The following is a 23,435-nucleotide window of genomic DNA, read 5'->3' on the forward strand; positions in this document are numbered from 1 at the left end:
ACACCCCAGAGTACAGCCCCAACCTACTCAACCAGTAATCTAAACCCCAGAGTACAGCCCCAACCTACTCAACCAGTAATCTACACCCCAGAGTACAGCCCCAATCTACTCAACCAGGAATCTACACCCCAGAGTACAGCCCCAATCTACTCAACCAGGAATCTAAACCCCAGAGTACAGCCCCAACCTACTCAACCAGGAATCTAAACCCCAGAGTACAGCCCCAACCTACTCAACCAGGAATCTAAACCCCAGAATACAGCCCCAACCTACTCAACCAGGAATCTAAACCCCAGCGTACAGGCCCAATCAACTCAACCAGGAATCTAAACCCCAGAGTACAGGCCCAACCTACTCAACCAGGAATCTAAACCCCAGAGTACAGCCCCAATCTACTCAACCAGGAATCTAAACACCAGAGTACAGGCCCAATCAACTCAACCAGGAATCTAAACCCCAGAGTACAGGCCCAATCTACTTAACCAAGAATCAGCTGACCAGATGAACCTTCTCTGAACTGCCTCCAATACGAGCTGATCCCTCAACATGGAATCCAACCCTCAACATACTTCTCCAGATGTAGTCTTATCAAAGCCACATACAATTAAAGCAAGATCACCCTATTCTTCACTTCATTGCTGCCCATCATTCAGATTGATCCAACACACCACCCTGTTCCTTGGCCAATGAACATTACCACGGCTCATAGCCTTTGCAATATCCAGTGTCTCCAATCGCTTGTTGATATGACACGGGGATGATTTAACATCTCAATGCAAAAACAGAAATTACTGGAAAAGCTTAGCAGGTCTGGCAGCAGCTGTGGAGGGAAAGCAGAGTTAATGGTGCGGGAGGCGGGGGTAAGGAGTAAATGATAGGTGAGGGGAGAGTCCAAAGAGCAAGAAGAACTGTTGGACAGACAAAGGAGTCAATAACGATCTGGTTAGGAGGGCAAATAGCTGTTCATGGAAAGCAATGGGTTGTGAGTAATAGCAGACCATGTGATAACAAGGCCTGGTATATGGAGTTTGGGGTAAGGACATGGGAGAGCTCAAGCCCTAAAGTTGTTGACCCCGACAGTGAGTCCAGAATCCTGCAGCCTTCCCAAGCAGAAAATGAGGCACTGTTCTTCCAGCTTGTGCTGAGCTTCACTGGGGCACTGCAGGAGGTTGGACAAACCCAGCAGGTCAGGCAGCATCAGGAAGCGGAGAAGTCAATGTTTCAGATGTAACCCTTCTTCAGAAACCTGCTGTGCTCTTCCAGCCTCCTGCCTGTCTACCTTGGATTCTGGCACCTGCAGTTTCTTTGTCTCTCACTGGAGCACTGCAACAAGCCTGAGACAGAGATATTGGCCAGGGAACAGGGTGGTGTGTCGGAGGGGCAGGCGTCTGGAAGCTCAGGGTCTGTATTGCAGGCAGAGCAGAGATGTACTACATAGCGGTCACCCATCTACACTTAGTTGCCCCAGTGTAGAGGAGACCACATTGTGAATACAGGAGATTAGATTGTAAAAAGTACAGGTAAAGTGCTGCTGTATGTCTGGACCCTTGGATACTGAGGAGGGAGGAAATAAATGGACAGGTGTTACCCCTTCTGTGGTTGCAGGGGAAGGTGCCATGGGGCTGTGGGGGGTTGTTGTGAGTGAAGGAGGAGTGGACTAAGGTTTCTGTTTCTGTCTCTGATTTACAGCATCCACGGTTCTTTCTGTTAACACTTCAATGCGTTATTTTAATAAAAAGTATAAGAGGAAAGAAAACGTGCTATTGCCAAGCAATAGGAGTCCAAAGATACAGAGAACGAGACTGTTCGGGAAAGTCCGATTGTGTGTCACGTGCCAGAGGGTGAAGGGATGCTGACACTGGATGTTAGTGAACTCATGGTTACTCTGAAATTAAACTGACTGTGAGCTAGATTGCAATCTACTTTAGGACTGTCAGTGAGTGACACCAGGTGAAAGAGAAACTATCTAGTTGTTGCATATTCAATGAAAGGAAACTAAATGCAGCTATAGCAACCTAATTGTGAACATGATTTGGAGATGCCGGTGTTGGACTGGGGTGTACAAAGTTAAAAATCACACAACACCAGGTTATAGTCCAACAGGTTTATTTGGAAGCACTAGCTTTCGGAGCGACGCTCCTTCATCAGGTGATCCTCAATCACCTGAAGAAGGAGCGTCGCTCTGAAAGCTAGTGTGCTTCCAAATAAACCTGTTGGACTATAACTTGGTGTTGTGTGATTTTTAATTGTGAACAAGGGCTCTTCACAAAGACAGAACATTAACTCTTCACTGAGGTTCAGGAGGCTCGAAGGATATCGAGAACAGTGAGAGCTTGAATCCTTTTACGATGTTTGTCCTTAATTCTTTCCAAACTGTCTTTTGTAATCAGTCACATTCTTCCTCCTTTAATAAACAGCTTATTCCACGTTAAAAGTACACCAGCAGCCTCTTGTGTGTCCAATAACTGATCTCCATGGTTCAAAGGAGCAACGTTGGGAACTAACAAACCGGGCTTCACTCTGGAACGGGACTTGTTCAGTCAGCACACCAACTGGAATTGTAACAACTTACAGCCCTGACCCACATCAATCCAGACTCACCATTCTGCAGCAAGTAGTGCAGGGCATCACGATAACCATTCCAGAGAAACCTCCGCAGAATCTGAAACACAAAGTGTCACTATTACAGGTTCCACACACAGGCCAAAGAACCCCCAGGAGCTGCTTCCTGCTTCACTGGGCAGTGAGCCACTAACCACTCATTCACCCGTCAGGAAGGAGTGGAACTTCACTGGCACAGACAGGCATGGAAGGCTACAAGTCTGATCAGGCCCATTGGCCATCTTAATGCACAGCTCCAGGGCAAGTGGAACTGAACCTGCTCTTTCTGGCCTGGGCGAGGGGCACAATCAGAGTGTCACAGCGTACGGCCCCGATTCACAGGAATCTGCAGCAGGTGGTGTAGGACATCACTACAACCATTCCAGAGAAAAGCCACAGTGATGCTCCCAATGGACAACCTACCCAACAAAGCACTGCTCAACCTCACTGCGTCACCAATCTCCACTCAATTCCACCAACCCTCCAGACAGGACTAACAAGGTAAAGGTGACATGAAAGAAAACCTTTTCACACAGTTGGGGTCTGGGGTGCACTGCCTGGAAATGTGTTGAAGGGAGGTTTAGTTGAGGCTATTGAAGAGGACATTGGATTGTCTTTTGGATAATAATGGCATGAGAAAATGACAGGGAACTGGCCCCAGACAATGGAGCCAGACTTGCTATTAATGACTGATTTGATCACAGAGACAGGGCGGGCATAATGGGCCAAATGGCCTTCTTCTGCACCATAGTAATTCTGAGGGACAGGAGAAAAGTCATGGAGTCAGACAGATCTTTCGGAAGGAAGGTCTTTCGGCCCATCGTGTGTGGTCCAATCAAAAACCACCACCTAACTATTCTAATCCCATTTCCCAGCACTTGGCCCATAGCCTGGTATTCCTTGGCAATGAAAGTGTATAATCTAAATACTCCTTAAATGCTGAGGGTTTCTCCCTTGTTGACCCTTACAGGTACTGAGATCCAGATTCCCATCACCCTCTGGGTGAAAACATTTTTCCTCACAACTCCTGTAAACATTCTGCCCCTTTCTTTAGATCTATGCCCCTTGGTCACTGATCCCTCCATCAAAGGGAAACATTTCTTCCTGTCTTCCCGATCAATGTCCCTCATCAGCGTATGCATCACAATCATGTCTTCTCTCAACCTCCTCTGCTCTAAGAAAACAATCCCAGTCTGTCCAATCTGTCTCCATAATGGAAATCCCTAGCCCAGGGAAGATCCTGGTAAATCTCCTCTGCATCCTCTCCAGTGCTATCACTTCCCTCCTATAATGTGGGGTCAGAACTCCACACAATACTCCAGCTGTGACCCAACCAACTTTTTATGCCATTCAGCATCACCTCCTTTCTCTGAAACTCTATGCCTCAGCTTATAAACGGCAGGGAACCTATTTGCCTTGTGAACTACTTTACCCACCTGTGCTGATACCTTTTGGGACTGGTGTACCTGTACACCAAGGTCCCTCTGGTCCTCAGTGCTTCCCAGGGTCCTACTGCTCATCATGGATCTCCTTGCTATGGGTTGTCCCACCCAAGTGCATCACCTTACATTTATCCAGACTGAACTCATTTGCTATTGATCAACCCAACCAGCCCATCAATATCCTCCTGTAATCTGAGGCTATCCTCCTCATTATTTATTACCATCAACTCTTGGAATATCTGTGAACTTACTGATCAACCCTTCTACATTCAATTCTAAATCATTTACACAAACCACAAACAGCAAGGTCCCTAACACTGACCCATGTGGGACCCCCATTGGATGCAGAAAGTTGAGTGCCTTCTTGAACACTCTATCCGCCTTTTGAGCCTCTGCTGTTCTTTGTTTTAGCCCTCGGTAGACTTCACAAGCCTCCCTTTTTCTCTTAACCCAACGCTGCATGTTCACCTTTTGTCTTCATTGGAATATATTAGCCCTGTACTCTCCATATTTCCTTCTGAAATAGCTCCTTGAAAGTGGAGTCGCAGGTAGATAGGATAGTGAAGAAGGTGTTTGGTATGCTTTCCTATATTGGTCAGAGTATTGAGTACAGGAGTTAGGAGGTCATGTTGCGGCTGTACAGGACTTTGGTTAGGCCACTGTTGGAATATTGCATGCAATTCAGATCTCCTTCCTATCGGAATGATGTTGTGAAACTTGAAAGGGTTCAGAAAAGATTTGCAAGGATGTTGCCAGAGTTGGAGGATTTGAGCTACAGGGAGAGGCTGAACAGGCTGGGGCTGTTTTCCCTGGAGGCTGAGAGGTAACCTTATAGAGATTTACAAAATGATGAGGGGTATGGATAGGGTAAATAGGCAAAGTATTTTCCCTGGAACTGGGGAGTCCAGAACTAGAGGGCATAGGTTTAGGGTGAGAGGGGAAAGATATAAATGAGGCCTAAGGGGCAACTGTTTCACGCAGAGGGTGGTACGTGTCTGGAATGCGCTGCCAGAGGAAGTGGTGGAGGCTGGTACAATTTAACATTTCAGAGGCATTTGGATGGGTATATGAATAGGAAGGGTTTGGAGGGATATGGGCCAGTGCTGGCAGGTGGGACTAGATTGGGTTGGGATATCTGGTTGGCATGGACGGGTTGGACCGAAGGGTCTGTTTCCGTGCTGTACATCTCTATGACTCTAGATTCTAAATATATCCCATTATTCTGAGACAGATTTATTTGAAAGTACCTATTCCCAATCCACTCTGGCCAAATGATGTCTGATCTTATTAACACCAGCTTTCCACTACTTTACAACTTTGATTTCAAGCCCATTCTTGTCCCTTTCTATATCTCTGTTAGATTCAAGTTTGTTATGATCGCTGGCTCAAAATGCTCCCCATTGCTACTTCAACCACTTGCCCAGCCTTATTACCCAAGATTAAACTCAGTCACAGTGCGGGGGGGGCAGTCCTTTCACCAGAGGCTAGAAAAAAAAGAGAAAGGGATAGGAAGATGACAATGGCCTTGTGTAAGCTGGCCATCCATTGACTGTTTTCGAAAGGAGGTGAGAAGGAAGGGAACAGAGTGTGGAAGAGGGTCTCATGGGTGTCGGGTTACCTTAGATTGAGGTGGGAAGAGAGCGGATGAAACGCGATGCAGGTTCTCAGGCGATAACACGAAGCTACATTTCCCAAACCAGATGAGGAAGCAATCAGCAGTGTTCCTGGGACAAATATCCATCTCTCCTGCAAACGGTGAAATGGTGATGGTGGTTCTCACATCGTCTAAAGGCTGCATGTTGGTCAACCCTCCGTCAACATATCGCTGCCAAAGGAATCGCAGACACTAACATTCACTGTCACCCAAAACATGGTCCAACCCAGACTCCCCCTTGGGTGCACTCCCTGGGCCTTGTTAAAAAATAAAACTGGACTCTCCAGTACAAGTTGTTCAAATGCTTTGAAATCTCACAGAGTTAAAACAGAAGCACACATTTTTGCAATCAGTTGGGGCCTCATGTTAACTATTTTATCTTTTTAACCTGATCCCCCCACCCCAATCAACGGGAGCTTAGGATTCTCTCTCCTTTCAATAAATGAAACATTTTTCAGGAAACGGCTCCGACTCGAAGAGAAATTAACATTTCAAGATTACTTAGTTATAATCACACAATGTATAATCACTGATCAATCTAATATTGTATTATCTTTGTTAACTGCAACAAATGTAGATTTTAGGCTTATGTGACTCTGCTGAGCTTCACTTAATAATGAAATGCACTATGGGGTTCTGAACAGAATGAAGGTTCAAGCTTTCTTGAGCTGCTGCAGTCCATGTGCTGTGCATACACCAACAGTGATGTCAGGGAGAGAGTGTGGGGATTTTCACCCATTGACAGTGAAGGAACAGCGATGTATTTCCAAGTCAGGATGGTGAGTGGCTTGGAGGGGAACTTGCTGATGTTAATGTTCCCATGTATCTGCTGCCCTTGTCCTTCTAGATGGAAGTGGTCGTGGGTTTGGAAGGTGTGTTCTGAGGATCATTAGTGAAATTCTACAGTGCATCTTGTAGATAACAATAGATATGTACTATTGAGCATTGATGGTGGATGGAGTGGATGTTTATAGTGCTAGTAAACAGGCTGCTTTGTCCTGGATAGTATTAAGCTTTTGAGTGTTGTTGTAACTGCACTCATCCAGGCAAGTGGGGAGTATGCCATCACACTCCTGACTTGTACCTTGTAGATGGATGTGGAGAGTCAGGAGGTGAGTTACTCACCACAGTATTCCTAGCCTCTGACCTGTTCTTATGGCCGCTATATTTATATGGTGAGCCCAGTTGAGTTCTTTGTCAATGGATGTTGATAGTGGGAGATTAGGTAATGGTAACACCATTGAATGTCAAAGGCCAGTGTTTAGATTGTTTCTTATTAGTGATGGTCATAGCCTGGTGCTTGTGTGACTCCGATGTTACTTGTCAGCCCAAGCCTGGATACTGCCCAAATCTTGTTACGTTTGAGCATGGCCTGCTTCAGTATCTGAGGAGTCATGAATGGTGCTGAACATTGTGCAATCATTGGTGACCATCCCCACTTCTGACCTTATGCTGGAGGGAAGGTCATTGATGAAGCAGCTGAAAATTGTTGGGTCTAGGACACTACCCTGAGGGACTCCTGTAGAGTTGTCCTGGAGCTGAGATGTCTGACCTCCAACAACTACAATCATCTTCCTATGTGTCAGGTATGACTCCAATCAGTGGAGAATCTGTCTCCTAATACCCATTTATCCCAGAATGTCCTTGATGTGACATTCAGTCAAATACAGCCTCGATGTTCAATTGAACTGCACACAGCTAATTACATTCTTAACCAGCCAATTATAGCCAGGAAATCCCCTTCCATTGTTTCCTTCCCATTGTATGCAATTACCCCATATACCTCAAATATCTATTCTTCACCCACAAAACCCCACCATAGGCTGCAAGATCCATTGTGTATGACAGATGGTTGGTCACATACAATGCAGCTGTATCGTCTGTTTCACTGGAGGATGACATCATTGCTTACACCAATGTCTCACACCCTGGGCCTGTAAACAATATTGTGCTGTCTCTTCACAAACCGCGTATTCATATGGAGATGTTGGAGTTATCCTGGCTCAAACTGAGATAATTGTCTACATGCTCACTGACTGTGTTGTATCATTTTCTTTTTTCTTTCCAACAAGGTAACATGGATATGTGGTTGGGTGATGGAGCGACAGTGTGTAGCCACCAGTGAGGGTACACCTTGAGAAGTGCCACGTAGATTTAACATGACTACCTGAAATCTTGGTAAATAAGTTTATATTTAATGATCATAGACAGTGCCTGACAAACAGCACCTTCTCCAAGACCATTAGATTGAGGGAAGTGAGGGGCGAGCTGGTTTGTTGAACACCCCACTTCCTAGACAACTTGGAAAGGTACAGTGTACTGCAGGCAATGTGTTGGGAAAATACCAACCATCCTGAATATCACCATTAATGTGTCAATGACTGCTGCACGAGTGGTGCCTTGGAGTTGGCTCACAAAGGGGATTTTGGTGAAATAGCTCCCATGAAATAATGGAACATATCAGTTACAGCTTCGTACCATGACTCAGAAAGAACCTCATTGATTAGACTTTTTTTTGATTAGACTTACAGTGTGGAAACAGGCCCTTCGGCCCAACAAGTCCACACCGACCCGCCGAAGCGAAACCCACCCATACCCCTACATTACCCCTTACCTAACACTACGGGCAATTTAGCATGGCCAATTCACCTGACCCGCACATCTTTGGACTGTGGGAGGAAACCGGAGCACCCGGAGGAAACCCACGCAGACACGGGGAGAATGTGCAAACTCCACACAGTCAGTCGCCTGAGTCAGGAATTGAACCCGGGTCTTCAGGCGCTGTGAGGCAGCAGTGCTAACCACTGTGCCACCGTGCCGCCCTCATGTGGAGTGAGAGGTTCTCTCGGAGGCTGGAGTTGTTCAGTTGATCAAGGTCCTTACTGCTGCTGCGTCAGTAGATGGGTCACTCCATGCTGATGGGAAACTCAGCATGGACTGACTGCAGGCCCAATGGCTAAAGCAGGCCTGTAATTTGGAATTTTATCTTTAGTTCTTACTCACTACATTGTACTGGTAAGAACTGTAGTGTTGAACTTTTAACTTATTTCTTCATTTTTCTTTAATTGTCACCATTCACCTTGTACCTGAGATGGGGCCATGAATAGTGACATTGTACACTTTTCACTGTGCTCCTGTATACCTGTATCTGAGTACACGGGACAATAAAACCTAATTCTAAGAAAGTTTACAAAGTCAATCCCTGGCAGCATTAGCTCCAAGGTGCTTTTGATTCTTATTCCAGTCATGTGTGTGAGGAAGCTAGTTTCAAAGTTGTAACTGTTGCTCCTCATTGCAGTCCATCCAGAAAAGCATTTCACAGTTCCTGTCAGAATGGTAACCTGTTTGGTGACTGGCAACTCCTCCCCAAATTGGGAATTTTGATTTCTCCCCCGTGCGGTATTTCGGGTCTCACAGACAGTATAGTTCACCACTGGAGGGTCCCTTGATCAGCACCACTGGCTCCCTCGCAGATTATACACACCGGTTTAATCCACTTAGTCACAGTGGAATCAGCTGCAAATGTGTTGCTGGTCAAAGCCCTTCCTGATGAAGGGCTTATGCTCGAAACGTCGAATTCTCTATTCCTGAGATGCTGCCTAACCTGCTGTGCTTTGACCAGCAACACATTTGCAGCTGTGATCTCCAGCATCTGCAGACCTCATTTTTTACAGTGGAATCAGGCCATTGCAGAACAGATGAGGAAAAGATGGTCAAAAAACTTAATCCAAGAATGTTACTTTCCCAGAGGGGAAGAGAATGTATGTGGCAGCATAGAACGGGAGCTGAAAACAGAAAGAGGTACGCACAGGTATAACTTCATTCGATGGGAATTAAAAGTTTCACTTTCTAGCACTTAAATATGGAAATAGGACAGGATTGAGTAAATTATCAACTCAACAGGGCATCATAACCTTTTGGTTGTTGCTGATGCCTATAACATTGTGTCTTTTCCCATCATCACCTGATGCGAGGGGGACAGGAAATCTTGCCCTCTATCAGATTCTTCACACCATTTACTCAAAACGGCAGAGCAATCAATTTATAAAAACTCAAGAAAATCCAAAACACCATAAACAAACACAAAGCCCTTTACAAACAGCACAGAATCGATTTAATGTGACCTACAATGTTGATTTCAGGCACCAGTGAATAGAATGGCATATTAAGATCACAAGGACGCCATGTGATCATGTGGCTCAGAGCAAGAAGTGGGAAACAACAGGATTAACATTGACAGGCTAAATCCTCTCTTTGTAAAGCATAGCGATTGATATATGTTTCTCATCCAGCAATCTGCAGATACACAGACTACAAACAGACCCTGAGGCATGGTAACTGGGAGCAACCGAGCTGCACTGACTTAATATTTACAATACATCACAGAGACACCAGGAAGAGTCAAAAGTCCTTAAGGAGAACAGGCAGAAAATCAGAAAAGGAGGAAAAATGAAAGTCTCAAGCCAAGACCCTGGGTAGAAACTGGAATTTCACTAACTTTAAGATCCTTAAACACATTGTTTAAAATTAAGACAGACATTTTGCATTACATGATCTAATGATACAAGTTTGAAGTTTTGAAAATAATTAATTTCTTATTAAATAATATAAATGCTTTGTAGCCTCCCCAACCTTTGACTGCCCATATTTAAAGTGTCTATCTGCATGCATTTCCTGTCCACAGCACCATACTTCCTGTTGTCAAATTCACTGTTTTTATTTTTTTCGACTTTAAATTCCTTTTACCACATTTAAAATGGAAGTTGCTCAGGTGACCTGTGTACTGCCAGTCATGTGCTAGATACTTGCTTCACTTTATCCTGGGTATAGAGACAAGAAAAAACCACTTAGTCTTTCAAGCCGGTTCCACCTTATTCAATATGATCATAGTTGATTTTCTATCTAACTCCATAGCTGTTGGATTTTGAATGGTGTGGGATATAGGTAAAGTAATGTTACTTCTGCAATTCTGCAATTATAATTGATTATACAAAGATAAATGAACTCACACCAGTGTGTAATTGTTTCAGCCAAGAGCTGAGACAACAAGAATGGAAACTATGTGGAGGAAATACGTAATTTTTTTTTGTATTAGCTAAAAATGTATGCAAGAGAGAAACGGGACTGCAAAACAATGGTAGATATTACAGGCGACTAGATAAGATGCTGTGAGGGGAGGCAGTTAAGCTCGATACGCCTGTACAAACAGTAGGTATAAATATCTGTTTCCTAATTTTCCAGAAACACAGGAACAAACCCCAATTCAAAGAGTCTTAATGATAAGATGCTGTGAGGGGCGGCACAGATGGAGGGAGTAGATAATGGTAAGGAAAGGATATGCCTAACAATGACCCACAGCAGGATGAGGTCAAACGGCCTTGTGAGGCCAGGGATAAGCATTTTGTCACAGACAAGGCTGGATAAGGCAAGAGATAAACAGGAGTAATGGGTACTGGTCTGAGGGAAGTGGAGGATGTAAACAGGGGGGGAGCAATGAAATTTTAAAAAATGTAGGAACCAAATTATATAAATATTGAGTATTTGTTGTCTTTGGTGTGTTTTGTCCCTGCCTTGTGGACATCACACCCACTTGCAAGTGTGAAATAAGTGACACTACTGATTCAGATCTTGTCTCGGACTGAAATTATTGCAGTGAGTGAGCTTGGTTTCTCACTAATGGTATGAAGGGTGTTAACAACCTCAGCTTTGAAGTTGATCTGACATCAACTGAAACGTGTGGAAGAGTGTGTCAAATACTGTCACCCTGTTTGCTTCATGTTTCCTAATTTCACACGTGACATGTCTGGTTCGAACATTTTCACCGTCTAGTCCCTGATATAAACTTTGACCCTCTGTCCAAATGACGGGTTTCTCTCTATCGACCTTAACCTTTTCCTTAAAAATTCAATCAGATCACCCCCTAATCTTCCAAAGTTCAGCGAGTCCAGCCCAAGTTTATTTAATTACTCCCGATAATTTAACATTTAGAGTCCAGGTGACATTCTGGTCGCTCTCTCCTGTGCTCCATTCACGATGAATGACCCCTTACATAAAATGTGGTACCCAGGGCTGGTCATAGTACTCCAGTTATAGCTAACAGGACGCGGACAGACAGGAGGAATGAGCAAACACAGGGACGACTAAATTCAAGGCAGAGGGATGGTACATTTTCATTACAAAGGACAAAGAAAGACAGTCCAAGTGACTCTAAAAAGTACACGGAGAAAGAAACATGGAGGGTTTTCAGCACAAGTCAAAGGTGGCAGGACAGGTTGACAATGCCATTAAATAAACCACAGGCCTTTGGAAATCAGGATAAAATGTCAAAAATTAGAAAGGCATTCCATACTGATACAAAACATGCCTTCAGGTAGAGTACTGTGTCCACCTGGGCACTACACTCGGGAAGAGTACAGGAGGGATTTACCAGAACAGCTTGTAGGGTGAGGGGGTTTCAAATGAGTGGACAGATGGGAGAAATTGGAAGTGTTTTTCAGAATAGAGAAGGCCAAGTGCAGATTTGTTAGAGAAGTTTAAAATCATTGGATTTTGATTTGGATAGAACCAACATAACTATGAACAATGAACAAACATGAACTATATCAACTGTCAGTCACTAATTGAGATCACAAGGTAAAAGCAATTAACAAAAGAACCAGCAGAAACTCAAGGATTTAATTCGCAATAGTGCTGAGGGTTTGGAATGCACTGCTTGGAGTGTATTGAGTCCAGAATCAATGGCATCATTTAAAGTGAATTGAATAAATACTTGAAGAAGAATCTTTCAGTGATGCTGGGAAAGATTGGGAAGTGGGATAAATGAATTGCTCTTTGAAGAAGTTAATAGAATGGGTCCTTTTGTCTTCTGTTACTAAAAGGCAAAAAATATTTTTCCAGCTGCAGCCCAGTTGAGAGAATGAGTCAGTGACTACATACCACACCACGGAAAGCTGGAGGGATCAGCCCACAGTAAATAGGAACAAAACAGCTACACAGCAATGCCTGTGTGAAGGAGAGAAGGGGACAGATTCAAACGATACATTTGTTACTTATCTTCATGACATTATCAAGTCTTCACCTTTTACAATTCAACTGAGGATGTACAAAGTTAAAAATCACACAACACCAGGTTCTCGTCCAATAGGTTTAATTGGAAGCACTAGCTTTCGGAGCGACGCTCCTTCATCAGGTGGTTGTGAAGTATAAGATGGGTAAGATGAATAAGATGAGATAAGATGGGTGACTGAGGATGGGTAAGATAGAAAATATCCAATCAAATAGGTTCCAGGATGTGGACAATCTAAAGACAGAGAATAGACCCTAACAATTCTAATCATTTTACTAACAATTTCTCAATATTAAAGTCACTTATACAAGCTCAAATTAAAATGTTAAAGTTGAAGGAATTTCTATGAAATCACAAATGAGGTTAGAACATAAAGAAACAACCATTACAGAATGAGAAGCTGCAAGGACAGGAATGGTACGTTCTAGGCACCGAGTCAGGGAGTCAGGAGGTAACATAAAAAGCCTTTCCAGTTAAACAGTGCCTGAAGGCAGTAACTCAAGGAGAATGGAGAGGGAGAGGGAAAGAATGGGGGCAGGGGGAGAATAGTTGCATGATGGATCACAATGTCTTGGACCAGACCTAAACAACTGTATATGAAGACCTTTTCCTTGTAACGATTTCTGTGGTTAACCGTATCTGGTAAATCAAACATAAATGAGGGTGTCCCAACACCATGGAATCAAACCCTCAATAAGAGAGTTCACATCTGGAGGGGATCGAAAGGACAGTGAGAAGTGGGGCAAAGGCAGGATGTGCTTGGTATCACGTGCAAACATTCTGCACAGTCAGAAAAGTTCCTCAAAGCCCTAACACTTTCAACCTGAATATCGTTAAAAATCACGCAACACCAGGTTATAGTCCAACAGGTTTAATTGGAAGCACACTAGCTTTCGGAGTGATGCTCCTTCAACCACCTGATGAAGGAGTGTCGCTCCGAAAGCTAGTGCTTCTAATTAAACCTGTTGGACTATAACCTGGTGTTGTGTGATTTTTAACTGTGTACATCCCAGTCCAACACCGGCATCTCCAAATCATAACCTGAACATCAGCTGAGAAAAAGTAGATTGTTACCTGGACAAGTTCCTCATTGGAAGTGAAGTCAGAGACCAGGACGTTCTGTCCATCAGACACCCGGGTGAGGGAGATGAAAAGTCTCCCACAGGCAAGTTCATGGGCATTCTTGGGAAGATTCTCCACCAAACTTTTGCGTACATTCTGCAGTAGGTTCATTAAAGGGTGGATCGGACCAAGGAACCATCTCCTTGACAGTCTCGCAATTCGCTTGAGGCTCTGATAGAAATGATCTGGAACACGGTCAGAAATGAATACAAGAGTGACAGGAATCCATGAAAGGAAAAGAACCATTGGTGACAGAACACAATAAACTCGAAAAGCTGGATTTGGGGGGGATTTTGCAAATCTGACCATTTGAAATAGGAAAACCATCCAGCAAAACAGTTCAGTACAAAATCGAAATGCTGGAAATCTGAAAGCAGAAAATGCTAGAAATATTCAGCAGATCTGACCACAGATGAAAGGCAACAGACCTGAAACATTAATCCAACTCAGTCCGTAGGTGCTGCCAATCCCTGGAGCATCCCAGGATCTCTGACTAAATTCTACATTTGTGTGTTCAAATTAACTTGTGCAAAGAAAACATTGAGGTTTAATTTTGACGCAGGTCAAGGGTGTACTCGAGAGTTAGAGACGTGGGAGGATAAATATTAACTGATATGTATGAAGTCAGAAATGTTTGGGGCAGCATGCTTCGTTCATAAATATAATCTTCTCTCTCGCATTTCCTCTTCGAGTCTGAAATGAAATTCTGACAAGTTGAAAAATAAAGCATCACAAATAATGAGTTTTTCGGAAATAGAATGAACCGAAAATCTATCCTCAGCGACCAGACAAGACGTGGACAGAGAAAGGGAAATATAGAAAACAACCAACAGGGGAGAAAGATAGTGAAAAATAATTCAATTCACCTCCCCCTCTTCTCCAGGATAGGAGATTGATGAAGAGGGATTGTTCACCATGAATACAGTCAGAGGGGATATCACGTGGGAGTTTGTTACAGCACAGCGGCAGGTGTGGAAATATGTTCGAGACATTCAAAGCATGAAGTTGCAGAAGAGGGGATGGATTTGGGAGGTGACCGTGTTGTCAGATATTTCTTGGAGGTTAAAGGAGGATGGAAATGGGACAGTGGTAGTTTGTAGACAGAGCAGATAAGGAGTGTTTGTTTGTGGAGTCGGATGACGACAGCAGATTTTTTCAGAGGAGAGTCTCAATTCTACTGTCACATTCTGGCAGTGCAGAACATTGGTTCGGAATATGGTTCGGAATTTTTGGAATATGACATTCCGTTCTGGTTTCCTTGCTGTAGGAAAAAAATATTGTTAAACTTGAAAAGATGTTGAAAGAGTTTACAAGGATGTTACCAGGATTGGAGGGTTTGAACTATAGGGAAAGGTTGAATAGGCTGGGACTGTTTTCCCTGAAACATCAGAGGCTGAGGGGTGACCTTATTCAGGTTTATAAAATCATGAGGGGCATGGATAGGGTGAATAGTCAAACATGGAACATGATGAACAAAGGCTCAAAGACTGGACAGGTGGGATGTTGAAAGTGTCAGTGCAAGTGGCTCAGATAGGCATTTCATTTCATCTGCTTGACATTCAGTTTACCCAGGATGCAGCATACAACAAATTAATCAATAATGGCCTGAAGTGATTGAACAACAGGAGACAACCTGAGCAAATATTCTGGGCAGTTTAAATGAAGAGAGAGATTTAGGGAAAAGCATGAATTCAAGAGAGAAAGAACACAATGATAAGGAGGACATGATAATCACTGAGGACCAGAAGGTGCTTGGCATAAAAGATGAAGGAAGAAAGACAATAGACAATAGACAATAGGTGCAGGAGTAGGCTATTCAGCCCTTCGAGCCTGCACCACCATTCAATATGATCATGGCTGATCATTCCTAATCAGTATCCTGTTCCTGCCTTATCTCCATAACCCTTGATTCCATTATCCTTGAGAGCTCTATCCAACTCTTTCTTAAATGAATCCAGAGACTGGGCCTCCACTGCCCTCTGGGGCAGAGCATTCCACACAGCCACCACTCTCTGGGTGAAGAAGTTTCTCCTCATTTCTGTCCTAAATGGTTTACCCCGTATTTTTAAGCTGTGTCCTCTGGTTCGGCACTCACCCATCAGCGGAAACATGTTTCCTGCTGCCAGAGTGTCCAATCCTTTCATAATCGTATATATCTCAATCAGATCCCCTCTCAGTTTTCTTAACTCAGGGTATATAAGCCCAGTCGCTTCAGTCTTTCAGTGTAAGGTAATCCCTCCATTCCAGGAATTGACCTCGTGAACCTACGCTGCAGTCCCTCAATAGCCAGAATGTCTTTCCTCAAATTTGGAGACCAGAACTGCACACAGTACTCCAGGTGTGGTCTCACCAGGGCCCTGTACAGCTGCAGAAGCACCTCTTTGCTTCTATACTCAATTCCTCTTGTTATGAAGGCCAGCATGCTATTAGCCTTCTTCACTACCTGCTGTACCTGCATGTTTGCCTTCATTGACTGGTGTACAAGAACACCCAGATCTCTTTCTACTGCCCCTTTACCTAAATTAATTCCATTGAGGTAGTAATCTGCCTTCCTGTTCTTGCCACCAAAGTGGATAACCATACATTTATCCACATTAAACTGCATCTGCCACCCATCTAACTTGTCCAGGTCACCCTGTAATCTCCTAACATCCTCATCACATTTCACCCTGCCACCCAGCTTTGTATCATCAGCAAATTTGCTAATGTTATTGCTGATACCATCTTCTATGTCATTAACATATATTGTAAAAAGCTGCGGTCCCAGCACTGATCCCTGCGGTACCCCACTGGTCACTGCCTGCCATTCCAAAATGGAGCCGTTTATCACTACCCTTTGTTTCCTATCAGCCAACCAACTTTCAATCCAATCTAGTACTTTGTCCCCAATACCATGCGCCCTAAGTTTACTCACTAACCTCTTGTGTGGGACTTTATCAAAAGCTTTCTGAAAGGCCAGGTACACTACATCTACTGATCTCCCTCGTCCATCTTCAGAGTTGCATCCTCAAAAAATTCCAGAAGATTAGCCAAGCATGATTTCCCCTTCATAAATCCTTGCTGACTCTGTCCTATCCTGTTACTACTATCCAGATGTGTTGTAATTTCATCCTTTATAATAGACTCCAGCATCTTTCCCACCACTGAGGTCAGACTAGCTGATCTATAACTTCCTGCTTTCTCTCTCCAACCTTTCTTAAAAGGTGGTATAACATTAGCCACCCTCCAATCCTTGGGTGGCACGGTGGCACAGTGGTTAGCACTGCTGCCTCACAGCGCCTGAGACCCGGGTTCAATTCCTGACTCAGGCGACCGACTGTGTGGAGTTTGCACGTTCTCCCCGTGTCTGCGTGGGTTTCCTCCGGGTGCTCCGGTTTCCTCCCACTGTCCAAAGATGTGCAGGTCAGGTGAATTGGCCATGCTAAATTGCCCGTAGTGTTAGGTAAAGGGGTAAATGTAGGGGTATGGGTGGTTGCGCTTCGGCGGGTCGGTGTGGACTTGTTGGGCCGAAGGGCCTGTTTCCACACTGTAAGTAATCTAATCTAATCAATCCTCAGGAACCGACCCCGAATCTATCGAACTCTGGAAAATAATCACCAACGCATCCATGATTTCCCGAGCCACCTCCTTCAGTACCCTGGGATGTAGACCATCAGGCCCCAGAGACTTATCAACCTTCAGACCTAACAGTCTCTCCAACACCAAATCCTGGCAAATATAGATTCCCTTAAGTTCAGGTCCTTCAGCCACTGTTACCTCAGGGAGATTGCTTGTGTCTTCCCCAGTGAACACAGATCTGAAGTACCCATTTAATTCTTCTGCCATTTCTTTGTTCCCCATAATATATTCCCCTGTTTCTGTCTTCAAGGGCCCAATTTTAGTCCTAACCATTTTTTTGCCTTGCACATACTTAAAAAAAGCTTTTACTATCCTCCTTTATATTATTGGCCAGTGAATATGTCATTGAGAAGCTTTGATGTTGGGGGTGTGATAGAGAACAAGGAACTTGAGAGGAAATTGAAAGCTGTGAAACCAGCAACAATGCTCCGAGGTAATGAAGCCAGAGATTAGATTAGATTACTTACAGTGTGGAAACAGGCCCTTCGGCCCAACAAGTCCACACCAACCCGCCGAAGCGCAACCCACCCATACCTCCACATTTACCCCTTACCTCACACTACAGGCAATTTAGCATGGCCAGTTCACCTGACCCGCACATCTTTGGACTGTGGTAGGAAACCGGAGCACCCGGAGGAAACCCACGCAGACACGGGGAGAACGTGCAAACTCCACACAGTCAGTTGCCTGAGTCGGGAATTGAACTCAGGTCTCAGGCGCTGTGAGGCAGCAGTGCTAACCACTGTGCCACCGTGCCGCCCGTAAGAGGACTCATCAAACTTGGTGATAAAAGGCATGTTGCCAGGCTGTCTTGTGCAAGATTTGGAAGGTTTTCCAGGCTGCAAGGCTGCAGGAGGTGGGTCACTGGCATCACCTATTGTATCTACAGCATCCCGACAAGGCCACGGTGTTATTGAAATCTCCCATTACAAATTTCCATCAAGCAAAACGCTTGTGAAGGGATATTCTCAAGGAGTTGTTGAGAGGGGTGTGATAAACTGAGAGTCCACGTGGTCAGTGTAGAGAGTAGGAATGGGAGAAGACTGGCAAGAGTGTGGTCACATGGGCTAGTGAGGATGGCAACTGTACGGTCTGGGGCAATTCTGAAGATTCGCCACACGAGGCAGCAACGAGAGCCTCAATGAGTCTTTCAGACAGTGCTAAGAAAGACAGAGAGAAACTGTGGGGTTGGAGGAAGTATGACAGGCACAGCAGCAGGAAGTTAGGAACATTGAGCAATCCCAAAGGTGGGGGAGTAATGAACAAAGTGCCCGAGAGGGGAGCAATAACGTCTAAAGGGAATAATGAGAAAAAAAGATCAAAGAAGTGAAAGGCTCAGATCCGGAATGAAGCCAAAACACGACAAAAATCAGGTTCAAACAACACAGAGAAAGGTTCTGAGGAAGGGTCATTGGACCCAAAATATTAACGCTGAATTCTCTTTGCAGATGCTGCCAAACCTGCTGAGCTTTTCCAGCAACTTCTGCTTTTGTTTTTGATAACCCAGAGAAAGGTTTGGAATCGATCATCCCCACTGCTAACATCCATCTTATACAGCACAGGGCAGCGCATTCAGACCATGGCTTGTGGAGAAACAAGAAGTGATCCACTTAGCTGTCACCTTCCTTCGGTTTCCCGTCAGGAAGACCATGATGGAGAAGCAAACAAGAATCAGGAATGGAATTGGGATTGTTTCCTCTCAGTTATAAAGGAAACACCCTTGGACTTCAATGATTGGAGCTGACCAACACTCTGAATGGACAGAATCAAGATTTGATCTTTAGATAGAAGTCCACATGCTGTATTCTCCACTGAGTAGCTTCAATGAACAACCCAGTACCTCAGCACCATGGGACACAGTGGGTGATTACAGTGACTGGCTACACTTCTCCTGGGAGCCAATATCTATTGCAAAATCATAATCAACAGGGCTACATGACAGTTATCGAGGTATACAAAGAAGGCCCTTTCGTCCATCATATCCACACCTGTCAAAATCAACCACCTAACTATTCTAATCCGATGTTTCAGCACTAGGCCCATAGCCTTCTATACTTCAACATCACAAGTGACCATCCAAATACTTCTTCAGTGCTAAGAGAGTTTCTGCCTCTCCAACCCTTACAGGCAGCCAGTTCCTGGTTCCCACCACCCTCTGATTTGCCCTGGAAACTTCCTACCCCTCACCTTCAATATACCTCTCCGGTCATTTATCATTGATAAATCCTTACAGTGTGGAAAGACTTATTCAACCATAAATTCTGTACCGACCCTTCGACGATCGTCCCACTCAGACCCTAACCCTATAATCCCACATTTACCATGGCCTGGCCATCCCTGGAACCTATGGGCAATTTAACATGGCCAATCCACCTAACCTGCACATTCTGTGGGAGGAAACCCACACAGACACGGGGAAAATTGCAAGCTCCACATAGACAGTCGCCCGAGGCTGGAATCGAACCCAGGTCTCTGGCATTGTGAGGCAGCAGTGCTAACTCCTGAGCCACCGTACTGTCTCTCAAATGAAGGGGAGAAGTTTCTTCCTGTCTACCCTGTGCCCCTCATAATTTTGTACATTTCAATCAGATCTTCTCTCAATTTCCTCTGCTCTAAGGATAACGACGAGGAGAGAGTGAGAATGACAGATGCTGGAGATCAGAGTCGAGAGGGTAGCACTGGAAAAGCACAGCAGGTCAGGCAGCATCCGAGAGGCAGCAGAGTCAACATTTTGGACACATTTCTGATGAAAGGTTTATGCCCGATTCATCGACTCTCTTGTTCCTCAGGTGCGGCCTGACCTGCTGTGCTTTTCCAGCACCACACTTTTCACTCTAACAAAAACCACCCCAGTCTGTCCAATCTTTCTCCACAGCAAACTCGCCAGCCCTGACAACATCCTGGTAAACTGCTTCGGTCCCCTCTCCAGTGTTCCTACATCCCTGCCAAGTGGATGTCAATATTCTAGCTGTGCCCTAACCACAATTTTCTACAGTTCCAGCATTACCTGCCTGCTCTTAAACTGGGCTAATAAAGGGAATCTCATCTGTTCTGATATATTATTGGACATGGGTATATACACACCAAGGTCACTCTGATCCTCCAGACTTCCTGGGGTCCTGCCATTCATCAGGCTTTGCAGTTTGTGAGATTTATTTGTGTACACGTTAGCTGTCGCCTTTTCCTTATTCTAACACTGACTGCGCTTTAAGAGTTGTCTGTGGAGCAGCTCTGGTAAAGACTAAGATTAGACAAGGCGCTGTAGAAACTGAAGTTCCCGCAATTGTCAGGAGATCCCTTCAGTTCGCTCCAGCCCATTGCCCTGAGACACTATGGTCAGTGCTTTAGGTGAGTCAGCCCGTCCAGGTAGAGGGAGCAGAGATGTTATACTGCTGCAAAGGTTAGCGAGCTGGACAGCAGGGAGAGTGTGCTACTGACAGAGCGGGACAGCAGGGAGAGTGTGTTACGGACAGAGCGGGACAGCAGGGAGAGTGTGTTACTGACCGAGCGGGACAGCAGGGAGGGTGTGTTACTGACCGAGGTGGACAGCAGGGAGACTGTGTTACTGACCGAGCGGGACAGCAGGGAGGGTGTGTTACTGACCGAGCTGGACAGCAGGGAGGGTGTGTTACTGACCGAGCTGGACAGTAGGGAGAGTGTGTTACTGACCGAGGTGGACAGCAGGGAGAGTGTGATACTGACCGAGCTGGACAGCAGGGAGGGTGTGTTACTGACCGAGTGGGACAGCAGGGAGAGTGTGTTACTGACCGAGCTGGACAGCAGGGAGAGTGTGTTACTGACCGAGCAGTACAGCAGGGAGAGTGTGATACTGACCGAGCAGGACAGTAGGGAGAGTGTGTTACTGACCGAGCGGGACAGCAGGGAGAGTGTGTTACTGACCGAGGTGGACAGCAGGGAGGGTGTGTTACTGACCGAGTGGGACAGCAGGGAGAGTGTGTTACTGACCGAGGTGGACAGCAGGGAGGGTGTGTTACTGACCGAGCGGGACAGCATGGAGGGTGTGTTACTGACCGAGTGGGACAGCAGGGAGTGTGTGTTACTGACCGAGCGGGACAGTAGGGAGTGTGTGTTACTGACTGAGGTGGACAGCAGGGAGTGTGTGTTACTGACCAAGGTGGACAGCAGGGAGTGTGTGTTACTGACCGAGTGGGACAGCAGGGAGAGTGTGTTACTGACCGAGCGGGACAGCAGGGAGGGTGTGTTACTGACCGAGCTGGACAGCAGGGAGGGTGTGTTACTGACCGAGGTGGACAGCAGGGAGAGTGTGTTACTGACCGAGGTGGACAGCAGGGACAGAGTGTGTTACTGACCGAGGAGGACAGCAGGGAGGGTGTATTACTAACCGAGGTGGGCAGCAGGGAGACTGTGTTACTGAGCGAGCGGGACAGCAGGGACAAAGTGTTACTGATTGAGGTGGACAGCAGGGAGAATGTGTTACTGACCGAGGTGGACAGCAGGGAGGGTGTGTTACTGACTGAGGTGGACAGCAGGGAGGGTGTGTTACTGACCGAGCGGGACAGCAGGGAGAGTGTGTTACTGACCGAGGTGGACAGCAGGGAGAGTGTGTTACTGACCGAGTGGGACAGCAGGGAGAGTGTGTTACTGACCGAGCCGGACAGCAGGGAGAGTGTGTTACTGACCGAGGTGGACAGCAGGGAGAGTGTGTTACTGACCGAGTGGGACAGCAGGGAGGGTGTGTTACTGACCGAGGTTGACAGCAGGGAGGGTGTGTTACTGACCGAGCGGGACAGCAGGGAGGGTGTGTTACTGACCGAGCCGGACAGCAGGGAGAGTGTGTTACTGAACGAGGTGAACAGTAGGGAGGGTGTGTTACTGACCGAGCTGGACAGCAGGGAGGGTGTGTTACTGACCGAGCTGGACAGCAGGGAGGGTGTGTTACTGACCGAGGTTGACCGCAGGGAGGGTGTGTTACTGACCGAGGTTGACCGCACAGACAACAGCAGCAGCGATGAGGGAGCCGGCCGATGCCCCGTACACTCTGGGCGCTGTCTCCAGCAGCTCCGGGGTGTTCTCCAGCAGACACTCTGCCACTCCCAGGTGGTAGGTGACCAGGAACCCACTGCCAGCGAAAGACAGTGCCCGGTGCAGGCGGAGCCCCGCTGCTGGGGTAAGGGCATGTTCCCTGGGTAACTCCTGCCCGATCCTGGGTGACTCCCGCCCGGTCCTGGGTGACTCCTGCCCGGTCCTGGGTGACTCCTGCCCGGTCCTGGGTGACTCCTGCCCGATCCTGGGTGACTCCTGCCCGATCCTGGGTGACTCCCGCCCGGTCCTGGGTGACTCCTGCCCGGTCCTGGGTAACTCCCGCCCGGTCCTGGGTGACTCCCGCCCGGTCCTGGGTGACTCCCGCCCGGTCCTGGGTGACTCCTGCCCGATCCTGGGTGACTCCTGCCCGATCCTGGGTGACTCCTGCCCGGTCCTGGGTGACTCCTGCCCGGTCCTGGGTAACTCCTGCCCGGTCCTGGGTGACTCCTGCCCGGCCTCTGGCGGGTCCAACATCCCGCTGCTCCCCTCCATTCGGCCCGGCAGCGGCAGGATGTCCCAGAGCAGGAGGCAGCTCCACTTCCCACATCCTCCACCGGGATCTCCCTCCATTCCTGCTTTCCTGACACCCCTCCCCCCTCAGACACATCCCTCTGGGGCGGGGGTGGGGTGGGGTAAATGTCCCTGGAAACCCTTCCCTCCCTCCACCTCTGAGCCCTCATACCCCCCTCCCCCTCCCCCTGTTCCCTGTCCCCTGCCTCTGTCCTCAGCCCCAGTCCCTGTCCCCTGCCCCTGTCCCCTACCCTTGTCCCCTGTCCCCAGCCCCTCTCTCCTCCCCCTATCCCCTGCCCCCGCTCCCTGTCCCTGCCCCTGGCCCCTGCCACTGCCCCCTGCCTCCAGCCCCTGCTTC

At 46.5% G+C, this 23,435-nt stretch overlaps 1 protein-coding gene across 1 annotated transcript in view; it reads right to left on the reverse strand.

Moving 5' to 3' along the window:
- Nucleotides 1-23,137, reverse strand: part of LOC132828267 (patatin-like phospholipase domain-containing protein 2) — a 34,957-nt gene extending 11,820 nt beyond the window's left edge. The window contains exons 1-5 of the mRNA XM_060845242.1: nucleotides 22,462-23,137; nucleotides 13,838-14,070; nucleotides 12,634-12,699; nucleotides 5,662-5,868; nucleotides 2,602-2,662 (exon numbers count right to left, since the gene is read on the reverse strand). Of these exons, the coding sequence (XP_060701225.1) occupies nucleotides 2,602-2,662; nucleotides 5,662-5,868; nucleotides 12,634-12,699; nucleotides 13,838-14,070; nucleotides 22,462-23,137 (1,243 nt within the window). The remainder of the gene's footprint in view (nucleotides 1-2,601; nucleotides 2,663-5,661; nucleotides 5,869-12,633; nucleotides 12,700-13,837; nucleotides 14,071-22,461) is intronic.
- Between the last annotated feature and the right edge of the window lie 298 nt (nucleotides 23,138-23,435).

This window comes from Hemiscyllium ocellatum, chromosome 26, assembly GCF_020745735.1.
Source record: "Hemiscyllium ocellatum isolate sHemOce1 chromosome 26, sHemOce1.pat.X.cur, whole genome shotgun sequence".
Taxonomy (NCBI): domain Eukaryota; kingdom Metazoa; phylum Chordata; class Chondrichthyes; order Orectolobiformes; family Hemiscylliidae; genus Hemiscyllium; species Hemiscyllium ocellatum.